General features: G+C 37.8%; 1 protein-coding gene across 2 annotated transcripts in view; it reads left to right on the top strand.

Annotated features, from left to right (window-relative positions):
- The window catches only part of NEK7 (NIMA related kinase 7), a 62,037-nt gene that overhangs the window by 18,546 nt on the left and 24,439 nt on the right, over window positions 1-19,052 (top strand). For both annotated transcript variants that reach the window (XR_015805496.1, XM_014885724.2), the window contains exons 4-5: window positions 7,226-7,288; window positions 7,855-7,965. Coding sequence is in view for 1 of the 2 variants with exons in the window: in XM_014885724.2 (XP_014741210.2) it covers window positions 7,226-7,288; window positions 7,855-7,965 (174 nt within the window). In the remaining variant the exon portion in view is untranslated. The remainder of the gene's footprint in view (window positions 1-7,225; window positions 7,289-7,854; window positions 7,966-19,052) is intronic.

The following is a 19,052-nucleotide window of genomic DNA, read 5'->3' as shown; positions in this document are numbered from 1 at the left end:
AATACTTAATTTCACTATAAAATTTATTTTCATAGATGTCTTTTGTTGAGAATTGCTTTTCAGAGGAGCTGAAAAATGAGTCTGCTCTATGATGGTGCTTCTTCCTTTTGATTTCAGTCATGTTTGATTTTATTCAAATTAAAGTGCTCCTTTTTTTTCTGATGCCTTTTTAATGGAAGCTCAGCATGGATAAAACAGGAGAAATGTTTCTTTCAGCTGTGAGAGAGAGGCTTTATTCTCTGTTTTACACCTGTGCATGGATTTCACTCTCTACATTAAAACAGTGTCTCTAAATGCTTTACAATGTGTTAAGTAACATAACTGAGATCTGAACTTCCACTTTTCCATTATCTGCACGTTCTCATCTCACATCTTCTCACATCTTACATGCCCTCCTTCCTCTCCAATCTTGCAAGTCATGTCTATTCCATCCCCTCCCCATTTCGTTTTCCTGGCTGGGTTTGGTGTGTATGTGTTTCCTTTATGTGTATTTGGTGCCCCATCTGTGTCTCTACTATCAAGGGCTTATGGGGCTTAGAATCCTTCAGTTATCTGCTCTTGGAGCTGCAGGATCTCAGGCCTTTATTTGTTCCAAAAGGATTGCCAGTTTTGAGTTCGTGTGAAGCTTTCCAACAAGAATGTTTATTTTTCGCTAATAAAATTTTATTTGGCTGAAATATGTACAATATTGATAAATTTTATATTAATGTGTACAAAATGTATGTTTGTGGAATAGAATGTGAGCAGAAGCAAGTAGCAGAAAGATGCTGTGGGAGAAAGGACAAGCAGATGGTGACAGAAGCTACTCTTCCTGAATTTGTGGTTGCTGTTGAGTCCAGATGACAGGAAGAAGTAGTATTCTTGATTTGGCTTTTATTAGGGTATGTAGCACAGTGAGAACCGTTTAACTTGCAGGTTTTTTAGTAGCAATTTAACCAGCAGAATTCACAAAATTCTATGTGGGGTCTTTTCCTTTGTATTCTTTGTGCTTCATCCTCCCACGTTTGATTTGGTTTTTTATAATTAGGAAAGTAATAATTAGATCATCTCTTTTTCCAGCATGGAACAGATGCTGTTAAAATATTAACTAAATAAAAACAGAAATAAAATAGTATCTTCACTATTGAACTCTTATAAATGTCTAAACCATATCTTGAGTTAAAGAAACATCAGAAAAGTTCAGCCCCAAGTAAACTGTGACCATAGCAGTATAAATTGAAAGGTTTCTAGATAAGTTTCTTAACACATGCTAAGTCTCAGATCCAACTTCTGCAGATGATGCCTGAGGAAGCAGCAGTGCCTGTGCTACTGCAGCTGTGGGCAACCCCTGCAGCAGAACTCCTGGGGTACAGTGCAGTGTTCTGAGCAAGGACCACTCCAAGGAGTTCCTTCTAAGGGCAAAGTAAGCAATTACTGGTCACAAATCATCTTTAAATGGCAAAAGCGTGGTAAATATCTAAGTCAGTGACTGTAAGGCTGTAGGAGTTCACTTTAGGAGCTATTTTTTAAGGAAACCTTAGCTAATCAAAATTTCAGATATTTAAAGCTGCATACTTCAACAAAATTTCAGATTAATTGCATTTCTGCCTTGCATTGTTCCATCTTTATTTTCCTTTCATTCCAAAATTGGAGGCCCCATGTTAGAGATTCAGACAATGAATCCTTTTATCTAGGACGTACATTCATTATTCATTGTACATTGTCAGTGGATTGCTACTTCAGGGCCTGAATTACAGTTAATTAATCTTAGAAAAGCACTTGTAATTTCACACTTTATGAAGCACTATTGTCTCAGCACAGCAGTGCTGTGGTGGCAAAATACAATACTGAACAGCAACAAGCATTAGTGTATCTCCTAATATTTATGTGCATTTGGGTCTTTATTTTGCTTACTTCTCTGCAGGTTATGTTACAGCAGTCATGCTTGTGATTTGGTTTGAAAATCCTCCTTGGTATTTTTATTGTATACAGAATTTCTAACAGAATAGACCTAGGTTTATTGTTTAAATTTATGCTTTTCAGTGTTGAAAAGGAAAATCTGGAAAAGTGATGGTCTAGAGCAAGTGGAATCAGGTAGATTCCCAACTTGGCACTGCCCCTCAAATGAGGGATTTGGGTGGTAGCTGGTAATGGATCAGATACAGTCTGGACTTAGAAGCTTAGGGCTTGATGTTCTCCATCATGTGATTCCGTGTTTCTTAACCTTTTTGCTCTGCCCGTGGCTTTCTGGGGACATCTATATAAGAACTCCAGTCAGGAAGTTGAATTCATACATTGCAACTCCTTTGTTTAGTTTACACATCTGCACAGGAACAGTTCCTGCTCTGTAGCTTATAACAGCTTAGAAAGTATTCTAAAAATACCAATATCTCTTGACAGTACTTACAACTGACATTTCTGGAATGCTGAAAAAGATGACTATAATCTATGCTCACATGAAGGTACTAGAGAAGAGATTGAGTGTAAAGTTACCAGAGATCCCTTAGTTGCATAGCACACAGAGGTGTGATAACTATCAGTGTATCTTTGTCCTTCTACTCTCTCTTTGTACACAGTTGATTGCAGGATGAGATGTAAAACTGAGAGCTAAAATGGTTTATTTCATTCAGTTGCTAAGTGGGAAAGAAACTGCTAAGGGCCTTTAAAATGCTCCTTTAAATATCTTCATCTGTATTTGCCTAATTGTTTTAAGGAGTTTCACAGTAATTGCTAGCTAAGGTAGAAAGCTTACCACAATTAGACTTCTTCATTACACCCATTATGAAAACTGTCACATCATAAAAATATTTACTCTATTGTTTGCTGCTTATTAGGTTTTTTAATACAATCATAATTCATTTTTAGAAATGTTGATTTTATTATAGTCCTTGAAGATAGAAATTTGGGGAAAAGAATTAAAAGTTTATATAAGAATGTATTACACTGTGCAGTTTGTGCTGAGTGGAATTGATGCTGACTAGAGAAGCATGCCTGCAAACGGAATTACCCTGTGATCCTGACCTCATAAGTGGAGTCAAGAATTCGAATTATTGTTAGTCTGATGAATATCCTAGCAGTCTAGTCTAAGTACAGCAGTTTTTATTGTTAGCCAATTACAGTGATGATAGCACTTGTTGTCTAATTACTAGTTCCAATAATCGATGTGTGGAGCATCATCAGTGACCTGAGCTCTACTGGGAGGAGGATGCTCGTAGTGTCTTTATGTGAGACTTTGCTGGGTGATTTTAAGCAGTCAGTTTGTGTTGATCCAAAAGCTTACTGTTCAAGCCTATCCAAAAGTCCAGTTTTTTTAGACTTTTGCTCTATCTGCCATAATTTCCTTCAGGCCCTGCAGTTGCACAGAGCTGGGCTGGATCTAAAACCGGGTTAGGCACAAGTCATTTGACTGCAATGACTTAGCTACAGTTAAGTCACTGAGCTGCAGGGCATGTGCTGTTACAGCTAGAGCCAAGCTTAGAACACGAGTGCAGTCCCAGGGAAGGCTGGACAAAAGGTTGGAAGTCCTTAGGCAGTGTGGATGAGACCTGTGGCCTGCTGATGGCAAGGGGGGCACTGTCTGTACAGGGCTAAAAGTTGTGTGTGAGAGAGAGATCTGTGTGCAGTGCTCCTGCTGGAGCACAGGCTGACCTTTCAGCTGGGCTTGCTGAGTCATAGGAGCTGAAGGTGGAATTAATCTGCCTGCAAAGCTATAAACTGTTGCAGTGGTGATGGAAGCACTGACATCCCTCCAGTATTGCACTAATGGGCAGTCTGCTGCAAACCGCAGGCAAAGGGCAGCCCCTCCTGCTAAACAAACCTTCAGGGTGCTGCCAGCTGCCCGTGGGGCTCTGACATGCACTGAGAGGATGTTCTTCAAGTCTTGCGTTGCAGCTCCCATTTTTCAGGGTAAGACGTTCCTCAGTGTTGAGTCATCTGCTGGTGAGGAAGCACAGAGGTTTTTTCCTTGTGTTTACAGTAACCTCCTTGTGTGAGCTGACATGGCTTACTGCACTGGCATCCTCTGGTCTGAACTGCAGCGGTTTGGCAAAATAAAAGATTATTTCTTCAGAGAGAAAAATCTCTGACAGCTTTTTGCATCTGGTGTGATTCAGAAGTTCTTTAGAGGCCCTAGATTGAATATTTTTGCCTTTTTTTAGTTAGGTTTTTTTTAGCAAATCTTATTGTTGGAGGAAGTTAATGTCTGTGAAACTGAAATTCTGGATTTCTGGGAAATGCTATTTATAGTCTTTTGTGGTTAGATCTGGATCAAAATCTGAGAGCCACAAGTATGCTAAACAATAAATCTTAAGATTGTCTGTATGTGCAGTTGTATGGATCAGATAAGTCTTATTTTACTGCCTTACTATGTTTAATTTAGGTAATTTTTGAAATGCTCAGTTTAGCCGAAGCTGTGACAAATGTGCAAAGATGAAGTGGAGCACAAGTAGAGGGGAAGTGATGCTTATAAAACTTCAGTCTGTCCTTAGGGGAAAGCAGCTGCTTGGTCTCGTCTATTCCATGCTGTTTAATAACAAATTAGAAGTACTGGGAATGGTAACCAGAATATACAAACAAAATTTTCTTTCTTTCCTATGCCTTGGTTCTACATTTTTTACAGCCCTGGGTCTAGAGTTTTATTTTTGTTGTTTTCTTATGGCTCTATGAGAGGTACTGATTTATGTCCCTAGCAGAGGCGTAGCTTGTAAAAAAAATCCTCTCTTGGAAAACCTGGTAGTTTGGGTGTGTAGGGAATTGTTCCTGGAATTGGTAAATTAGTATGCCTCTTGGCATATTGGAATACCCACTAACAGGTGCAACCTGCCCTGTTTTGTCACACAATGAAGCTCGTTTGGTTTGAATCTTGAATCTGTGTTTCTGGTAATTTTCCAAATCTTAGATGGAGATTGTTTGTGTACAGTTTTTAGTCTGAAATTCTGTCTCCAGTTTTGATTACGTTTTCCAGTGTGTTTGGAGTTGGATCTCTGTATCATTTATAGGAAATGATCTTATCTCACTGTTGTCTAGAGCTTGGCAAAAACTGAAGCCTCAATATGTTCTCCTGTACCTGTTCCCTTTTTTCCTTGCTTCCTAGTACAGTTTTGTTGGTTGTTTTTGGGAGATGGTGTATACATTTTTCCATTTTTTGGTCTCTCAAATTATAATGAAAAAGATTTGATTTCATGCCTTCTCAGTATTTTCTCAGTTAGTGTGCTACCTGTAATATTTAGGATTTTCTAAAATGTTTCCTAGGAAAATCATTAGACTCTCTCGTGACTCTCCCAAACCCTAGGACTTTAATCTGTTGTCAGAATTATTAAAGAGCAATAGTTTTTCATTCAAAGTGTAGATCTATAACAGATGCAGGCTCTTTCATCTCCTTCACTAAGTTTCCAACTTGAACTCAGAAGCTCTCTTCTGTTTTCATCAGTGTTACTTATCTTTTAATGCTTGTACCTGTAATTTCACATATAGTACTTTTCTTCTACTACATCTGAAATTGCTTTATTTCTTACTGTTAGCATTCCTTTTTTGTTACTTAACTTGCTGTGTTTCTGTTAAAACACAGCACAGTCTCCTGCTTGAATAACTCATTTTTGAATATTTTTCATCATCCTGGCATTAGTATACAAGTAATTGTGTGGTGACTTATTCCCTTTCTTTCTTACTCTGTAGTTTTTTCTTCTTTTTTTTTTCTACGCCTTTTCTTACTATCTGCAAGTCTGCCATTTGTTGTATTTTATGTTTTCCTCTTGTTTGAGAAGTGAGTCTGGTGTCCAGCACAGGCTCCTCTCTGTGCTGCCAGCTGTGAGGACAGAAGTGGGGATGTGTGAGGAGAAGCAGTGGTTAGTCAAGAGCCTCTCCTGAGCCCTGGGCTCCACACATGAAGTTTCTAAACTTCTCCTTTCAGTTGATTAAAGCAATGACAAACTCACTGTGCAGAGTGGTGTAGAAAATAAAGGTGAGGTTTAGCAAATCATATGCAGACTTCTTGATTTGTTTGAACTTCTTTGGGAAGAGGGAAGGAAGGTGTAATTCATGTGAGCAGTTACAGTCGGTTTGAGATGACCTCTTTGCAGACATTCAGTGCTGAAACTGCTTTTAATCCATGGTTTTGTTTGTGGGATTAGTGACAAGATATTAAATAGAAATTGTCAGCTGTTGAGCTTTTGATTATTTTGAGTTTATGGAACCAGATACCTGTCATCTTCACAGGACAAAATCTTTTCTTGGTGACTATCTAGAAACATGATGTGCACTGAAAGTTTTAACTGGAAAAGCCAATTCCATAACTGTTGTGGTGATGAATAAAGCTGAGGTTGTCTCTTATTCTTCTGGATAGTTAGATATGTTACACAGACCAGAAAGAATTTAGTGATTTTTTTTTTTTTTGGTTTTGTTAAACTTGTTTGTTAAATTCAGAAAGTAATCACAGATGAGAGAGGAAGGATTCTTAGAGGAAGTAGCATTTTGGTAATTTTTAAGGGAAATAGTCAATGTATGGAGGTGCACGTTTGAGAAAGTGAAGTGAAAACCCAGAGATGGTAAAAAAGGGAGTGAAAATAGACCATACATTAAATATAGATGTGTAGAATTTGGACAAAGAGTCTAATGGCAGGAAAAAGTACTTCAAACAAAAATTGAAATTAGTGAAGAGTGGCTAACTGGAGAAGGCAAAAATGAGATACATTGCAAAATAATTTGGAGATGTGAGATGGGGAAAAAAATGAAGAGAAGATGTCTAACTCTAAAAGCCTTTAAAAATCAAGATGAAAGCTTAGAAAAAAGGGCTCTAATAAACAAATAGCATAAAGCAAGTCAATACTTTTCTGGCTGAAGGGAAGGAAACAGGAGAGGAGTTGGAGATGATAGTGAAGTTTTGATCCTGAGAGTAAAATAATATGTGTTATTAAGAATTGAAATGGAAGACTGTAGCAAGATTAAGGGGGGAAAAAAGGTATGCTCAGTACTAAGGAATCAGTTTGTGAAAATGGTGTGGCAGAATGGGATAGGAGCCTGAGATTTGAAAGCTTGTACTTAAAATGGACTTGTTTCCTATGAGAGGGCTAAAAGTATGGCCAGAGCTCTAAATCAGTGCTTCAGAGCATTAGAAGTATTTCTTACTGTAATATTGCATCTTGCCATGAAATGCATAATTCAGGTTGCTTTATGGATGCTATGAAATAATGATGATTACTCAATTTACTCTATTTTTATCACTTAATAAAATTTTATCTCTTGTCCATAGATATTTGATTTAATGGATGCCAAAGCCCGTGCTGACTGCATCAAAGAAATAGATCTTCTTAAGGTAAAAGATTTGTTTAGAAAATGTGCAACCATCATCAAAAAATGTTATGTTTTTTGTAGACATAATTGAGATGCTCACTGTTTTTTGTGTAGAGTTTTTGTAAGCCTCACTTTTGAAGAATTTTGTGGTCTTTATTACTTTAAAAGTTCGGATTGAGAATTAAATCTAATAGAATGAGTAACACTTCAAGTTAAAGTTTCTGCCAAAATTGCAGTATTGTGTATGACTGTGTCCTTTGTACAGTAAAATCCTGACTTCAAAAATTGATTTTGCTATTTACTTCAAAATTGGACTTCACTCCTCCAGATGGATTTAGCATGCTATTGGATATATACATTGAAGCAAAATTGCAATGGCAGTCACTATGTAGATCCTAAAATGCCATCCTGCTGCTGCAAAGTATTTGTAAATGCTTCTCATCAGTATATGCTTTTTGTAATTTGTATCATAGTGAAATAGAGTTTAGGGGTTGTTTTGTTTGTCTAAATAAGAATGTTTCCTATGTCAGTCTTGAAAGATGGGGTGTGCTCGATACTAAAATGTGAATTACTGTTTTTCTTTCTTAGCAACTGAATCATCCAAATGTAATCAAATATTATGCCTCATTCATTGAAGACAATGAACTGAACATAGTGTTGGAATTAGCAGATGCTGGAGATCTCTCCAGAATGATAAAGGTAGGGATTAACTTCTGTTAAAAAAATAAGACCTTATAATATTCAACTTCAGCTTTTCATTCTGTGTGATCATCACTGGGTGAAATGCAGTGAAAATGTCAGGATAGAAAAGTAAGGTGTGTAGTCTGTTTATTTTTTTTTTTTTAGTGTATGCCAATATTGATGCTTATGTTAGTATTTTTAACACTTTGCTCAGAATGTAAGTGCAGATGGGGCCATAAGTAGACTGAAGTTATATTAGCACTGGGGAGAAAAAAAAGAGCCTGTAAAGGAAAGCACTGTCACCACCATTTAGAACAATCCATTTTAATGGGAGTCTGGATATTTTGGCATGATTGCGTTTTGTGTTTGGATATTCTGTTTTCAGTAATAGCAGTGAAAGCAGAGAACTGCAGCCATAGAGCAGAAGTGTCTTCTAGATCTTGAACTTGAACTGTTAAAAATGTATTTCCTAGTTCTTTGAGGTCACATGGAGTGAGTTTACTGATATGTGGTTGTGCAGTATGGGTTAACTGTATTTTTTTTTTTTGTAATATTTAAATGCCTATTTAGCTGATGAGAAAAATTTATCCAAGAGCCATTGTATAAAATTCTGTATTCTAAAACTTATATGAAGTTTTAACTACCTTTTTTAATGTTTATTTGTTATTTGACAACTACTTCCTCTTGTTCCCTTCCCTTTTTCCACTGTGTCTTTGGTCTAGTATGTCCTTTTAGCATCTTTCATTATGTGCACACCAGCATTATTGCTGTCAACACAGCACAGCACCACTGTGGGCACAAACAATGCCAGTCAATTAGTGTTCACTCAGCAGCACCGGGCACAGAACACAGTTAGGCTGTTTTGCTTGGGACCTACATGAATAGAGAATGTTAATTTCTTCATTAATGACTTTCAAGCTGACTTTTTTTTTGAGCTTTTGAAGAATATTCCTTTCTAAATTGATAATTGTGAGGTAGGACAGTCAAAATTTAGTTCTAAGCAGGTTGACAGCATCTGTTAATATTTATAGCCAAATGTGATATTTTTCTTCATCTCATGAATTATTAATTCTGTGGGCTTACATTTCATAAAACATAAAGGAAGGTTTGTCTTTTCTTTTGAATGTTCAGTTTTGACACAACAGTTACTAATATGAGTACTCTGTGACAGATTGCCTTATGGCATGTCTGGTCTTATGACCCACTGAAGCTTTTTCTTTTTTCTCTTGCTTTTTTTTTTTATTATTTAATTTTAAATCTGGTGTGTGGCTTTTTCAGTGCAGTTGGCCTCATTACACCTTGTTCAAGTCGGTGGGTATTTCTTACAGGCTCGATCTTGGAGGCACTTTGTGATTGTCCTCTTAACACAGGGATCATGTTTAATGTAGCAAACTTAGATTGCTGTTTGATGTTAATGACAGCCTATCAGGCTATTATTAAATATGTATGAGATGTCACAATGCACTGTGTCTTCATGCTCCTGGTGGAGGAAATGATTTGGTAGATTACTTTGACAATATGAGTTTAAATGTGGGGCTCACCAGTCTTAAAAATGTATTTTAAAAATTGCCTGGAAAATAATGATATGGAATAGTATAGAATTTTCCTAGAAGGGTGGCTGCCTGTCACACTATGAAGGTAAATAACTATGTTGTCTTATCAAGACAAATAAATTGCTTTGGTTTCCAGTGTTCTTGCTAGAATGTTGCTGTAAGTTGTTGGAAAATGTCGAGTCACCCTCAGAACAGTGTTTGGGTACCAGGCTTGTGTGATTTGTAGAGGGGATCAAGGATGTTTCTGAAATTGTAAATGACCACAGCTTGAATGATACTAAAACCAATGTGAGGGAAAACTACTCAACTAGTTTACTTAGGTATTTGTTATGACATTATTGGCACATCAGAGAATATTTATAGGGTTGCTGTGCCTCACAGAATTCTTTAGTTCTTCCCTTAATGAACGGCATCCTTGCTGCCCAGCTTTTATATCCTCGCTCTTGTCACCTGCAAATAATGCTCTCTTTGTCCCCATTGAGGAGACAACTGAGTAAAATTACTTGGTGCATTCAGATGTATTCTAATAGAATTCATAGAATCTGCTGTATGTCCAAAAAAAAGCAGCTGTGCATTGGCATTTACATATCACAAAATGAAGGCAGAGGTATCTCGTGCTCTCTCTGCTGCTGGGTTTATGTATGTATGTACACAGATTTAATCCATTTTACCTTAATTATTCTTTTAATTATCTCTGTCACAGAGAGACGTTTCAATATAGCCTCCATTCTCAAAAGCAAGACTGTTCAAAATTGAGGATTTCTTACTGTACAGCTTTTAATGGCCTGCTAGAATTCTTGAATGTGGCATATTGGCATATCAGTAAAACTGAGAGGGAAACATCATTGAGAGGGAAATGTTTGTGTTTGACCCGTAGCTGGTTTTGCACTGCAGTACCTCAGCACACCTCTGTAACCCCTCTGTGGGCATGGGGAAAAAAGGAACGACTCCTGATTTTTCTGTCAGTGGCTTAGGTTCCTGGATACTATTACCTCAAAGGTACTACAAGTAAATGATGATTAACTCTTGTGCTAAGTCCCAATTGCTCATGGTCTGCTGTTTGTCTGTGGTCTCCACTGCAGAACATGTGATAGTAGGTGGCTGCCAAGGTTCAGGGTAGTTAATGAGAACTGGTGTTACCTCATAATGCCACCTTCTTCTGCAATACAATGAAATGTTGTAAGGCAAGTTTGAGGCTTGGTCTCTTTTCTTATTAGTCATGGTTCTCCTCTGCCACAAACACTGACAAAATGAAAATTTTCTGTGGGTTTTTTAGATTATTTTCAAGCAGCAGTTGATATATTGGATAAAGAAATTGCCGCAAATAAAGAAGAATCTACTAAATTAATTAAGAAAATACATTCTAATAATTCAGTAAAAAGAGCTAGTTAGTAAAGTCTGTCGTGAAGATGTTGGAACAAGAGAATTTAAATTATCTTGCTGAATAATTAGTATATTATTTAAGGTTAAATATAAAATTACTAGGCTTGCAAGAAGGGATGTTATCAAGGCACTAAAATCTTGGGGTTTTTAAACTCAGCAATAAACTTCAAAGTCTGTTTAATTTCTGTGGTTATTTTTAGCTTTTAGGTTCTTCTGGCAAATAATCTTAGTGCACCAAAAAATGCAAACTTTAAACTGAATATGTCATACAGATCTTAAGGAAGTTAATCATGTTTTGGAAACAAGCATGAAAGCTTTCATCTGAAAAGCTGAAAATATGTGTGCAGCTTCCTCAAGATAGATGGGAAATAACTTGAATTCTACAAAATGTCACCTAGGCACTTCAGCCACTCCTCAGACAGCAGTTTGTGTTTATTTTTTCAACTTCATTTAAAGATAAGCATTCTATAATCAGCTAGGTAAAATAACAAATATTTTAAAATATTTAATCAGTATGAAATTCCTATTGATATCTCAAGTTTCTATAGCTAGAACCAGAGCATTCTTTGTCCTTGAACTTGTTTTTTATAGGATAGTCCAAATGCAGGAGTAGTCACTTCTTTCCAAGCAACTGATGCAGATCTAAATTGTTCCTTGCAGGAGCTGGAGCTCTGTTCAGACTTGTTTGAAATCTCATTGATTCTAATTTCAGTGTTTCACTAGTGGTGGATATTTTGGGCTTCACTGTATGAAACTGCATCAGGCAATTTCTCCTCTCCACATGGTCTGGAATGCAGCCCCTCCTTCCCGTGCCAAAGTACATTAGCTCTGGAGTTTGAGACTTCTTTGCAGCACTTTGAGCTTGGCTGCCTTACCTGTGTAAGGGGTAGCCTGCCCTTTCATGAGCTTGGAAGCAATTTTAGCCTCATTCAGTGGCAGCTCTGCCAGCAGGGCGCTGCTCCTGCCTGTGTGAAGCAGCCAGGACTCCACTGCAGCATCCCTGTGCCTGCAGCCTGAGCTTGTGATGGTGAGAGGTGGCTGCAGGGCCAGAGGGGACAGCCCTTGGGCATCTCTGCATGTTGTAGTGGCAGCCCTTTGGGAGGAGCAGCTGTTAGAGTTACCCACTTTCTCTGGAGATGGAGAAGTGTCACTTGTTTTTTCCCAGCTGTTTTCTGGTGGATTGCTGTCCTGACAATGTTCTAGAAAGATAGAGATGCTTTTGCAGAAAGTAGGATTTTCTGATAAGTATTGATCATACATGGTAGGTATAGTTTGACTGTTTAATTGCAATAGCAGTAATTTTCTTTTTCTGTGATACTTGCAGGATTTTTGGGAGTATGAAGTTAGGGATGGGTCTGTGTAGGGAAGAGGTGCTGTGTCAGAATTTAGTAGGCCAGCTATTAAATTTTGCATGCCCTTCCTAGGATTTTTAACTGAGGATTATTGTTTAGTTATCTGTCTCTTTATTATCCAAAACATTGATCTAAAACTTTAACAGTTGTAGGAGATAGTTGGTGTTCCTGTTTGGAAAGCTGGTGGGAGAAATTATGTTTCCTGTGTATTTTGAATGGCAGTGTTGCAGAAGCTGTTTTCTGCCATGCACACACATGTCCAGCAGGACTAACTGTTTGCTGCTAGGATTGCCAAATATTTAGTTGTGTGAGAATGTTTTCAGTTTGTCAAAATATAGCAATTTCCTACTAAAATGTTGCATGCCAATGTTTCATTATAATATCTTACAACCATTGAATCTGAAATATTTTAAGCCCCTTTGTGCCTTGAAACAGATGTAAAACTCAGGGGATTTTTCTTACAGTAATGGCTGTGAAAATTTACCTAAATTTCAATTCTTCTAACATATGTGCTTAAGAGAAATTGCTGGAGCATAATTCCAGAAGTGGAGAATTTCTGTATGTGAAGAGCTGTGTGAATGTCCTGCATCTCTGGGTGCTGACACGACCCGAGTGACTGTCAGTGCTTCGACCTGGGCTAGGACGGGTGACTGAAATGGCATTGCCAGAAATAGCTTTTCCCAGGGCTGAAGCTTTCTGTGTCTCGAGGGTGTTTATTCTTTCCAACAACCTGGGAAAGGGAGTAATGATTGTGGAGAAGACAGAAGACAAGGCAGACCGAGGAATGGGCTGGGACAAGTAGCTGAGTGATCTTTAAGCCCGGAGAGAAGAAGGGGACAAGTGTCCCTGTACTGGCTGGCAGGGTTTGAGAGCAGGCAGGGGATTTATGCCACTGGGAGTACAGACTGAGGAGTATAAGAGAGTAAGAGTAGTGTATGGGGAAATTGTGAAATGAGATTTCCAATGCTGGACATGGGCACAGGGAGGTTGGAGAAGAGCTGGACAGGTGGGGCAAGGATCCTTGAGACAGACAAACTGGCTGTCAGCAGGGAGAGAGCCTGGATGGGCTCACACTGGCTGGGACCAGGCTAGGATGGGACTCTGTGACGGGTGCAGCTGTGGTTGCAGCTGTGCTGCCTTCTTTGCTGCAATGGTCGTTTGCAAGGCAGAGAATTGGAAAGAAAAAGGCTTGTGATTACTACAATTCAAGGTTTTTCCAAAGACTGTCCTTACTTGTTCTTTTCCTAGGGGATACTGAACAAACCACTTCAGCCACTGCTTTTTGGGGAGAATTCTAATTGTTTATTCTGTGTTTCTGACATTCAAGGCAAAACTCTGGGTTTTGATTTGTAGAAGTATTGAGCATTCACAGCTTCATTCTGAGTGGAAACTGTGCTTTGAAGATGAACTGTTTCATAAAGCTATGTATGTTGAGAAGGAGGTGCTCAAATTGGTGCCAGAATTAATTAACACTTTTGATCTCTATTCTTGGCCCACATTCTAATCTGTAAAATGGGGATATTACTACCTCATCATTTCTAAGGCCATTTGTAAAGATATTTTATTAATTTGATATTCCAACAATGCTTACTAGTAAACTGTATCCCACTCTGAAACTTATATTTAATAATAGGTTATGAATAGTGCACAATAAACAAAGCCTAGAGACGTTTTCAAACTGCTCATTATCTGAGTATCATGAATGAATGAGTACAAGGTCTTCTAACATAAAGAAAACAGAGCTGAAAATTGCATGCACACACTCTCAAGGGGGAGAAATTATGGTGGCTCTAATTCTGAGATTTTTCTTAATACATATATTTATGTCCAAATAATTGATATAATGGTTTTGGGAAAAGTATTTTTCAAGTAGTCTTTTGTGCATGTTTGTGTAATTTGTTTCTTTTCATGATACTGATTTATCTTGATCTATAATTGCAGATTTTAAAACATGGAATCTGGTTCTTTTGGCTTTCAGCAGTATCCGTGTCTTTCGTCCTTTTTTTTTTCTTTCCATGACTGCTAGATTTAATTTAAAGAACAAAAAACCCCAGTACCACCACCCCCATGCCAAGCCTCCTCACAAAAAGTATTTTTATTGAACATATGGTTATATTTTATAATATAGAAAAGTTTGGCACTTGGCTGAAGCTGCATCATCTATATATGTTAAAAGCTTCAAAATATTTTTTCCTCAGTGGGTTTTTTTTTTTGCTTTTTGTATCACCTTTACCTTAGCTTTTTTCTTTACTCATTTTTGAAAGAAGCTTCAAAAGAGAGAGTGTAGCTTGAAGAAGCCTTTATTATAATAGGATAGTGTAACACAGAGTGTGCTAATTACAGATCAAAGCTAAACTATTTTTATGTGCCTTTTCCTAAAGGAGGAACCTGGGGCTTTGAACCATTCAGGCTAATTTTTGCCACTAACCCTTTTTTTTAAAGCTGCTAAAAAACTTTCTAAATTTTTGTTTTAAATTTTTTACCTCCTGTAATTAAAAAACAGTGCATCCTGTTCAACTTTGTGTATCTGTATTAGCTGTGGAGCAGGTAAAAAAGTGCAGCGGGGTGTTCTGAGGAGAAGAGGCTGCTCTGTGCATGTGAGCTGTGAAGTCTTAAAGAAAAAGTGAAGACACAGAGCCCTGGCAGGGTGGTAGAGATGCTTCTGGTAAGCTTTTCCTGCATCCGTGTGTGTCACTGGGGTGTCTGACAGGTGCTCCACTGTCACCTTTGCTTAGAGCCACAGGTAAGCACAGTGAGAGCAGCAGTACCAGTTTATCCTGTGAGTGTTACCTACATGTGCTGGCAGAATGAGAGCTGGCTGCTCCCCCAGTTGATAATCACTGGGATAATTGGGCTGGGTAATTGCCAAGCAGCCTTGTTAGCTTTGCTGTGAGTCAGCCATTGTGTGTGTCTGCCACTGGAACAACAAGAATAAGTGGGCAGATTTTCTTTTAAAATAATTAGACAATCAACAGTGTTTTGTCTTGTGGCCAATTGCCTTCACAGACATCACACCTGAAGCTGTTGTGGAAGTACTGGCTGTACACACAGGGAAAATAATGGTGTCAGTCAGCTATGAAAAGTTAACTTGACAGTAAACTTCATTTAACTTAGGCTGTTCCAATAGGCTTTGGAGATTTCATCTCCACCTTTGTCCACTGGTTCTAAAATGAGTCTTTAAAGGGCAGGGAGAGTCGGAAGATTTTATTGAATAGTAGTTCTGGGTACCTTTCTTCTTTGAAATGCCCTGCAAGCAATACTTGGGGACTAATTTTAATTTTTTGGAGAGTTGCATTTGAAAAATTTGCACTGTCAGTGTTTGCATTATGTGGATAACTTGCTCAGAACAGAGATTTCATATCTGTCTGCCTTTGTAGAGGAAAGAAGAAAAAAAGTTAAGATGATAGCATCTGCATTTACTGTCATGCTATTGGTTTGTATTAGGAAGCAGAGTTAATGATTGAAGCATGAGTTTCACCTCTTCATGCTGTACCAGTTTTCTCAAGGGGATTTTTTTGGAAAGAGATGCCTGTAAACAAATACTCTTGAATTTAAACATGTGGCTGTGTGTTTTAAGAAGCCCCACTCAGCAGTAACAGCAGAGACGAGGAAAGTGATGCAGTATTGGAAATTTTATATTAGTGGTTCTGCAAGTGTATGGGATTTCAGTAGGTGATCTCTATTTCTGAACACTCTGTCCTTGCTCTTTTGCATCAGCAGAAATGTTAGGTGGAACAGAGGGACTGTAGGTGGGCTGCTCAGTAAGGAAAATTGAAATGAATCCTTGCAAAGAAAGTTGGCTAAAAATACTTCATGTAAAGTGACTTTGTGCAGAGCTTTCTAAGGAATATGAGTTTAACCAGGAGTCTTACTATGTCTGATTATTGGCTTGAAAGAATATTTACTAAAATGGAATATATGAAACATTTTCCTTTATGCTATAAAAAATATATTACAAGGCTTATTATTTATTGTAAGTGAATGTCCTTTTTTAAAATTTTGTGTGAAATAAGATTCTGTTTTGAGAAGATGCTTCTATCTCGATTCTGTGGTGTCCCTACAGCATTCTTCTGGATTTTTTTTTGGTTGTTTGTTGTTTTTGTTTTTCTTTTTGAGTTTTTTTTAAAGGAAAGGCCACAGTTTAATTCTACTGACTTGTCCTTCTGATGCTAGTAGGTGCTACCATTATTGTGTGTGTTAATTTTTGTATTGTATCTTTTTTCGTTGCTCTTGGTGAAATAAAGTTCGTTGTATACTAAGATGACTAATAGAGGAAGATTAAATTTTTAAAGCTCTTTTTTTTGTGAATTCTGAAAGGGTAAAATAAAAGTATGGCATCTTGAGTAAGGTGAGATATAAGCAACTCTTAATAAAAGTTGGAAAAAAACCCAGGTAAATATTTTTATTTTCATCAGTTTATTTTCTGAATACTTGCTGCTTTTGGTATGTTCAGTTGATAGATGACAAATAGTTTGGGTGGGTTTTTTTGGTGTATGTTCTCTTTTTACAAATAAGAGACAGCTGCTACTCTTGAAATGTAGGCAAATTTGATGACACTGTATATCAAACTCAATGAATGAATCAGGATGTGGTGGGAAGTTCTATTTCTGTTCTGCATAGAAAGCAAAGAAAAATGGCAGAGAAGTTGCCATGGTCTAAAGAGATGGGCAGCTGAATTACTCAAAAAACAGAACCAGACAAAACTCCTGGGATGCTGCATTGCTACTACAATAATACAGCTTTTAAAATAGAAAACAAGATTTAGGTACAGACTTCCTTTCTATATTCACAAGTCTCCAAAATATTGGGATGTTGTGGCCCATCTTCATTGGTCTGTCTTTCTGACCCTGCGTGCCCTTGCCTGTTGTGGTTTGTTTCTGTTGTATTCACAGGTGAGAACTCTTGCTTGTGCTTCCATAATTTCCTATTATGGCTGCCTGACCTCTTCTTTCCACTTTGTTCTTCCTGCTCGTCCATATTAAAAAAAGCTCTCCAAGAAACACAGTCACAAGTGGTCAAGAGCTTTATTGTGTTACTGAGAAGGTCCTTGCAATCATTTTTGCATCTCTTTCCTCTTAATGCAGTTCAGATTTCTTCCCACTAGTATCTGGTTGTTGAATCACTGTTATAAGTCTATACAGTAAAATAGAAAAACCTTCCACGCTTTCTATTTTTTTAAGCTGTAAATGAAGTCATGAGAACAAAAAGATGTGATCAAGATTCTTATCAAATCATGAAAGAAAGAAAGGCATCTGTTTAAAGTAATGAAATCATCATTCTCATTTTGCTTTTCTTCCAAATACTGTCTTCCAAGAAACAGCTCTAGGCTATAACATGTGCAGGGAAAAATTCAGATATATGTTCTTGTGGGCTTGTTTGACTGTTCCACAGTTCTTTTATTTAATTATGACTCTGCAAAATTGCTTAGATGATCAGTTTATCACACTCTGCAAGAGAAGTTCATAAACATGGTACTTTCTTTAGTCCAGTTAGCTTCTTAAACACTCATTGTGTTATCTTTTTTCTTATTTATTCCTATTTTTTCTCTATTTAGTGAGACCTGAACCAGACGAAATCACACCTTAAAATCCTCCAATGCACCAGCATCAGAACTGAATGCTAATTTTTTTCCAAGCATGGTTATTGAGATGTAAGCAGTCATATCTGGATTTCTAGTTGTGTGGAAGTCATTCACTCTTACTCATCTGCAGGAAATCCTTAGTTTTCTTAAAGAACCCAAACATAGCCCTTCGTGTTTCCTATAAGTATTGTCTGAATTGTGCCTTTTACACCTAGGTAGAACCAACTGCTAACTGCTGTCACTTTTACTTTTGGAGTTTGACCTTTAAAGCATCATCTTTAGAAACTCAGTATAATATAATTTCATGCTTTTATGTTGACTTCACACTTTCTTCTCCATCTATCCTTTATGTTTTGTTTGTCAAGAAACTGAATGGCATTTGCTATTTCGGTGCAGGGCAGCTATGTAATTTTGTTAGGATGGAAACATTTGGAGAATCCTTAATTTTTCTTTTAGCAGGAGAGTTCTGTTTTCCCTTGATGAAACTGCTCAGCCATCCTGTAAAAGGGATGAAAATATCAACTCATGATACAGCCTGCTTGCCTGAAAGATCTTTTAAGGCATTTGATTAGCAAATTTATGACCACCAAAATGTCCAGTTGTGTTAAATGAATTGTAGTTTTATCCACAATGTATACTGACATTGTGGTGACTCTTCAAAGTAGGCTTTTATGAGTCCATTCTCAGATGGAGATGGAAATTCCATGGAATATGACTTTAGAAGCAAATAATTCTTGCTGGGAGGCAGCCTGCTGCCGAAGCGTGCCTGGTGTTCTGTTTACCTGATAAAGCCCTGGCTTGCAGCACTGCCCAAATTTTTAATGCACATGTACAAGCAGCTCTCTTTTTGCCCAGTTTCAACTAGTGTGAGGTTGATCTTTCACCTCAGACAGGATCATGTTTTTTTAATGTCCCACCCTAGAAGGTCAGTGGTCTGAGGGATATCAGGACTGTCCTTTGAGCCTAAGACAGGTGGAAGAGGGAGAATAATGAAGTGTTGAAGATGAGAGCACTTCAGAGAGCCGTGTGTCAGGCTGTGTTCCTCCGAGGGCAAATCCGGGCAGGTGATGCCAACCTGTGTGCAGTGGGGGAGAGCTGGATGGACTGAACTTGGTGCTGTGCACCTTAGAATGCTTCAGGCACTAAGCAGTGCATTAGTTTCAGCACTGACTGTGGTGCTGCTATGCTGTGCTACAATAGAGGTTAAAAATTATTCTTGCAGCATCATATCTTCTG

This window comes from Sturnus vulgaris, chromosome 9, assembly GCF_052056855.1.
Source record: "Sturnus vulgaris isolate bStuVul1 chromosome 9, bStuVul1.hap1, whole genome shotgun sequence".
NCBI classification, from domain to species: Eukaryota; Metazoa; Chordata; class Aves; order Passeriformes; family Sturnidae; genus Sturnus; species Sturnus vulgaris.
Note: the sequence above shows the minus strand (reverse complement) of the source record. Positions and strands in the feature narration are given on the sequence as shown.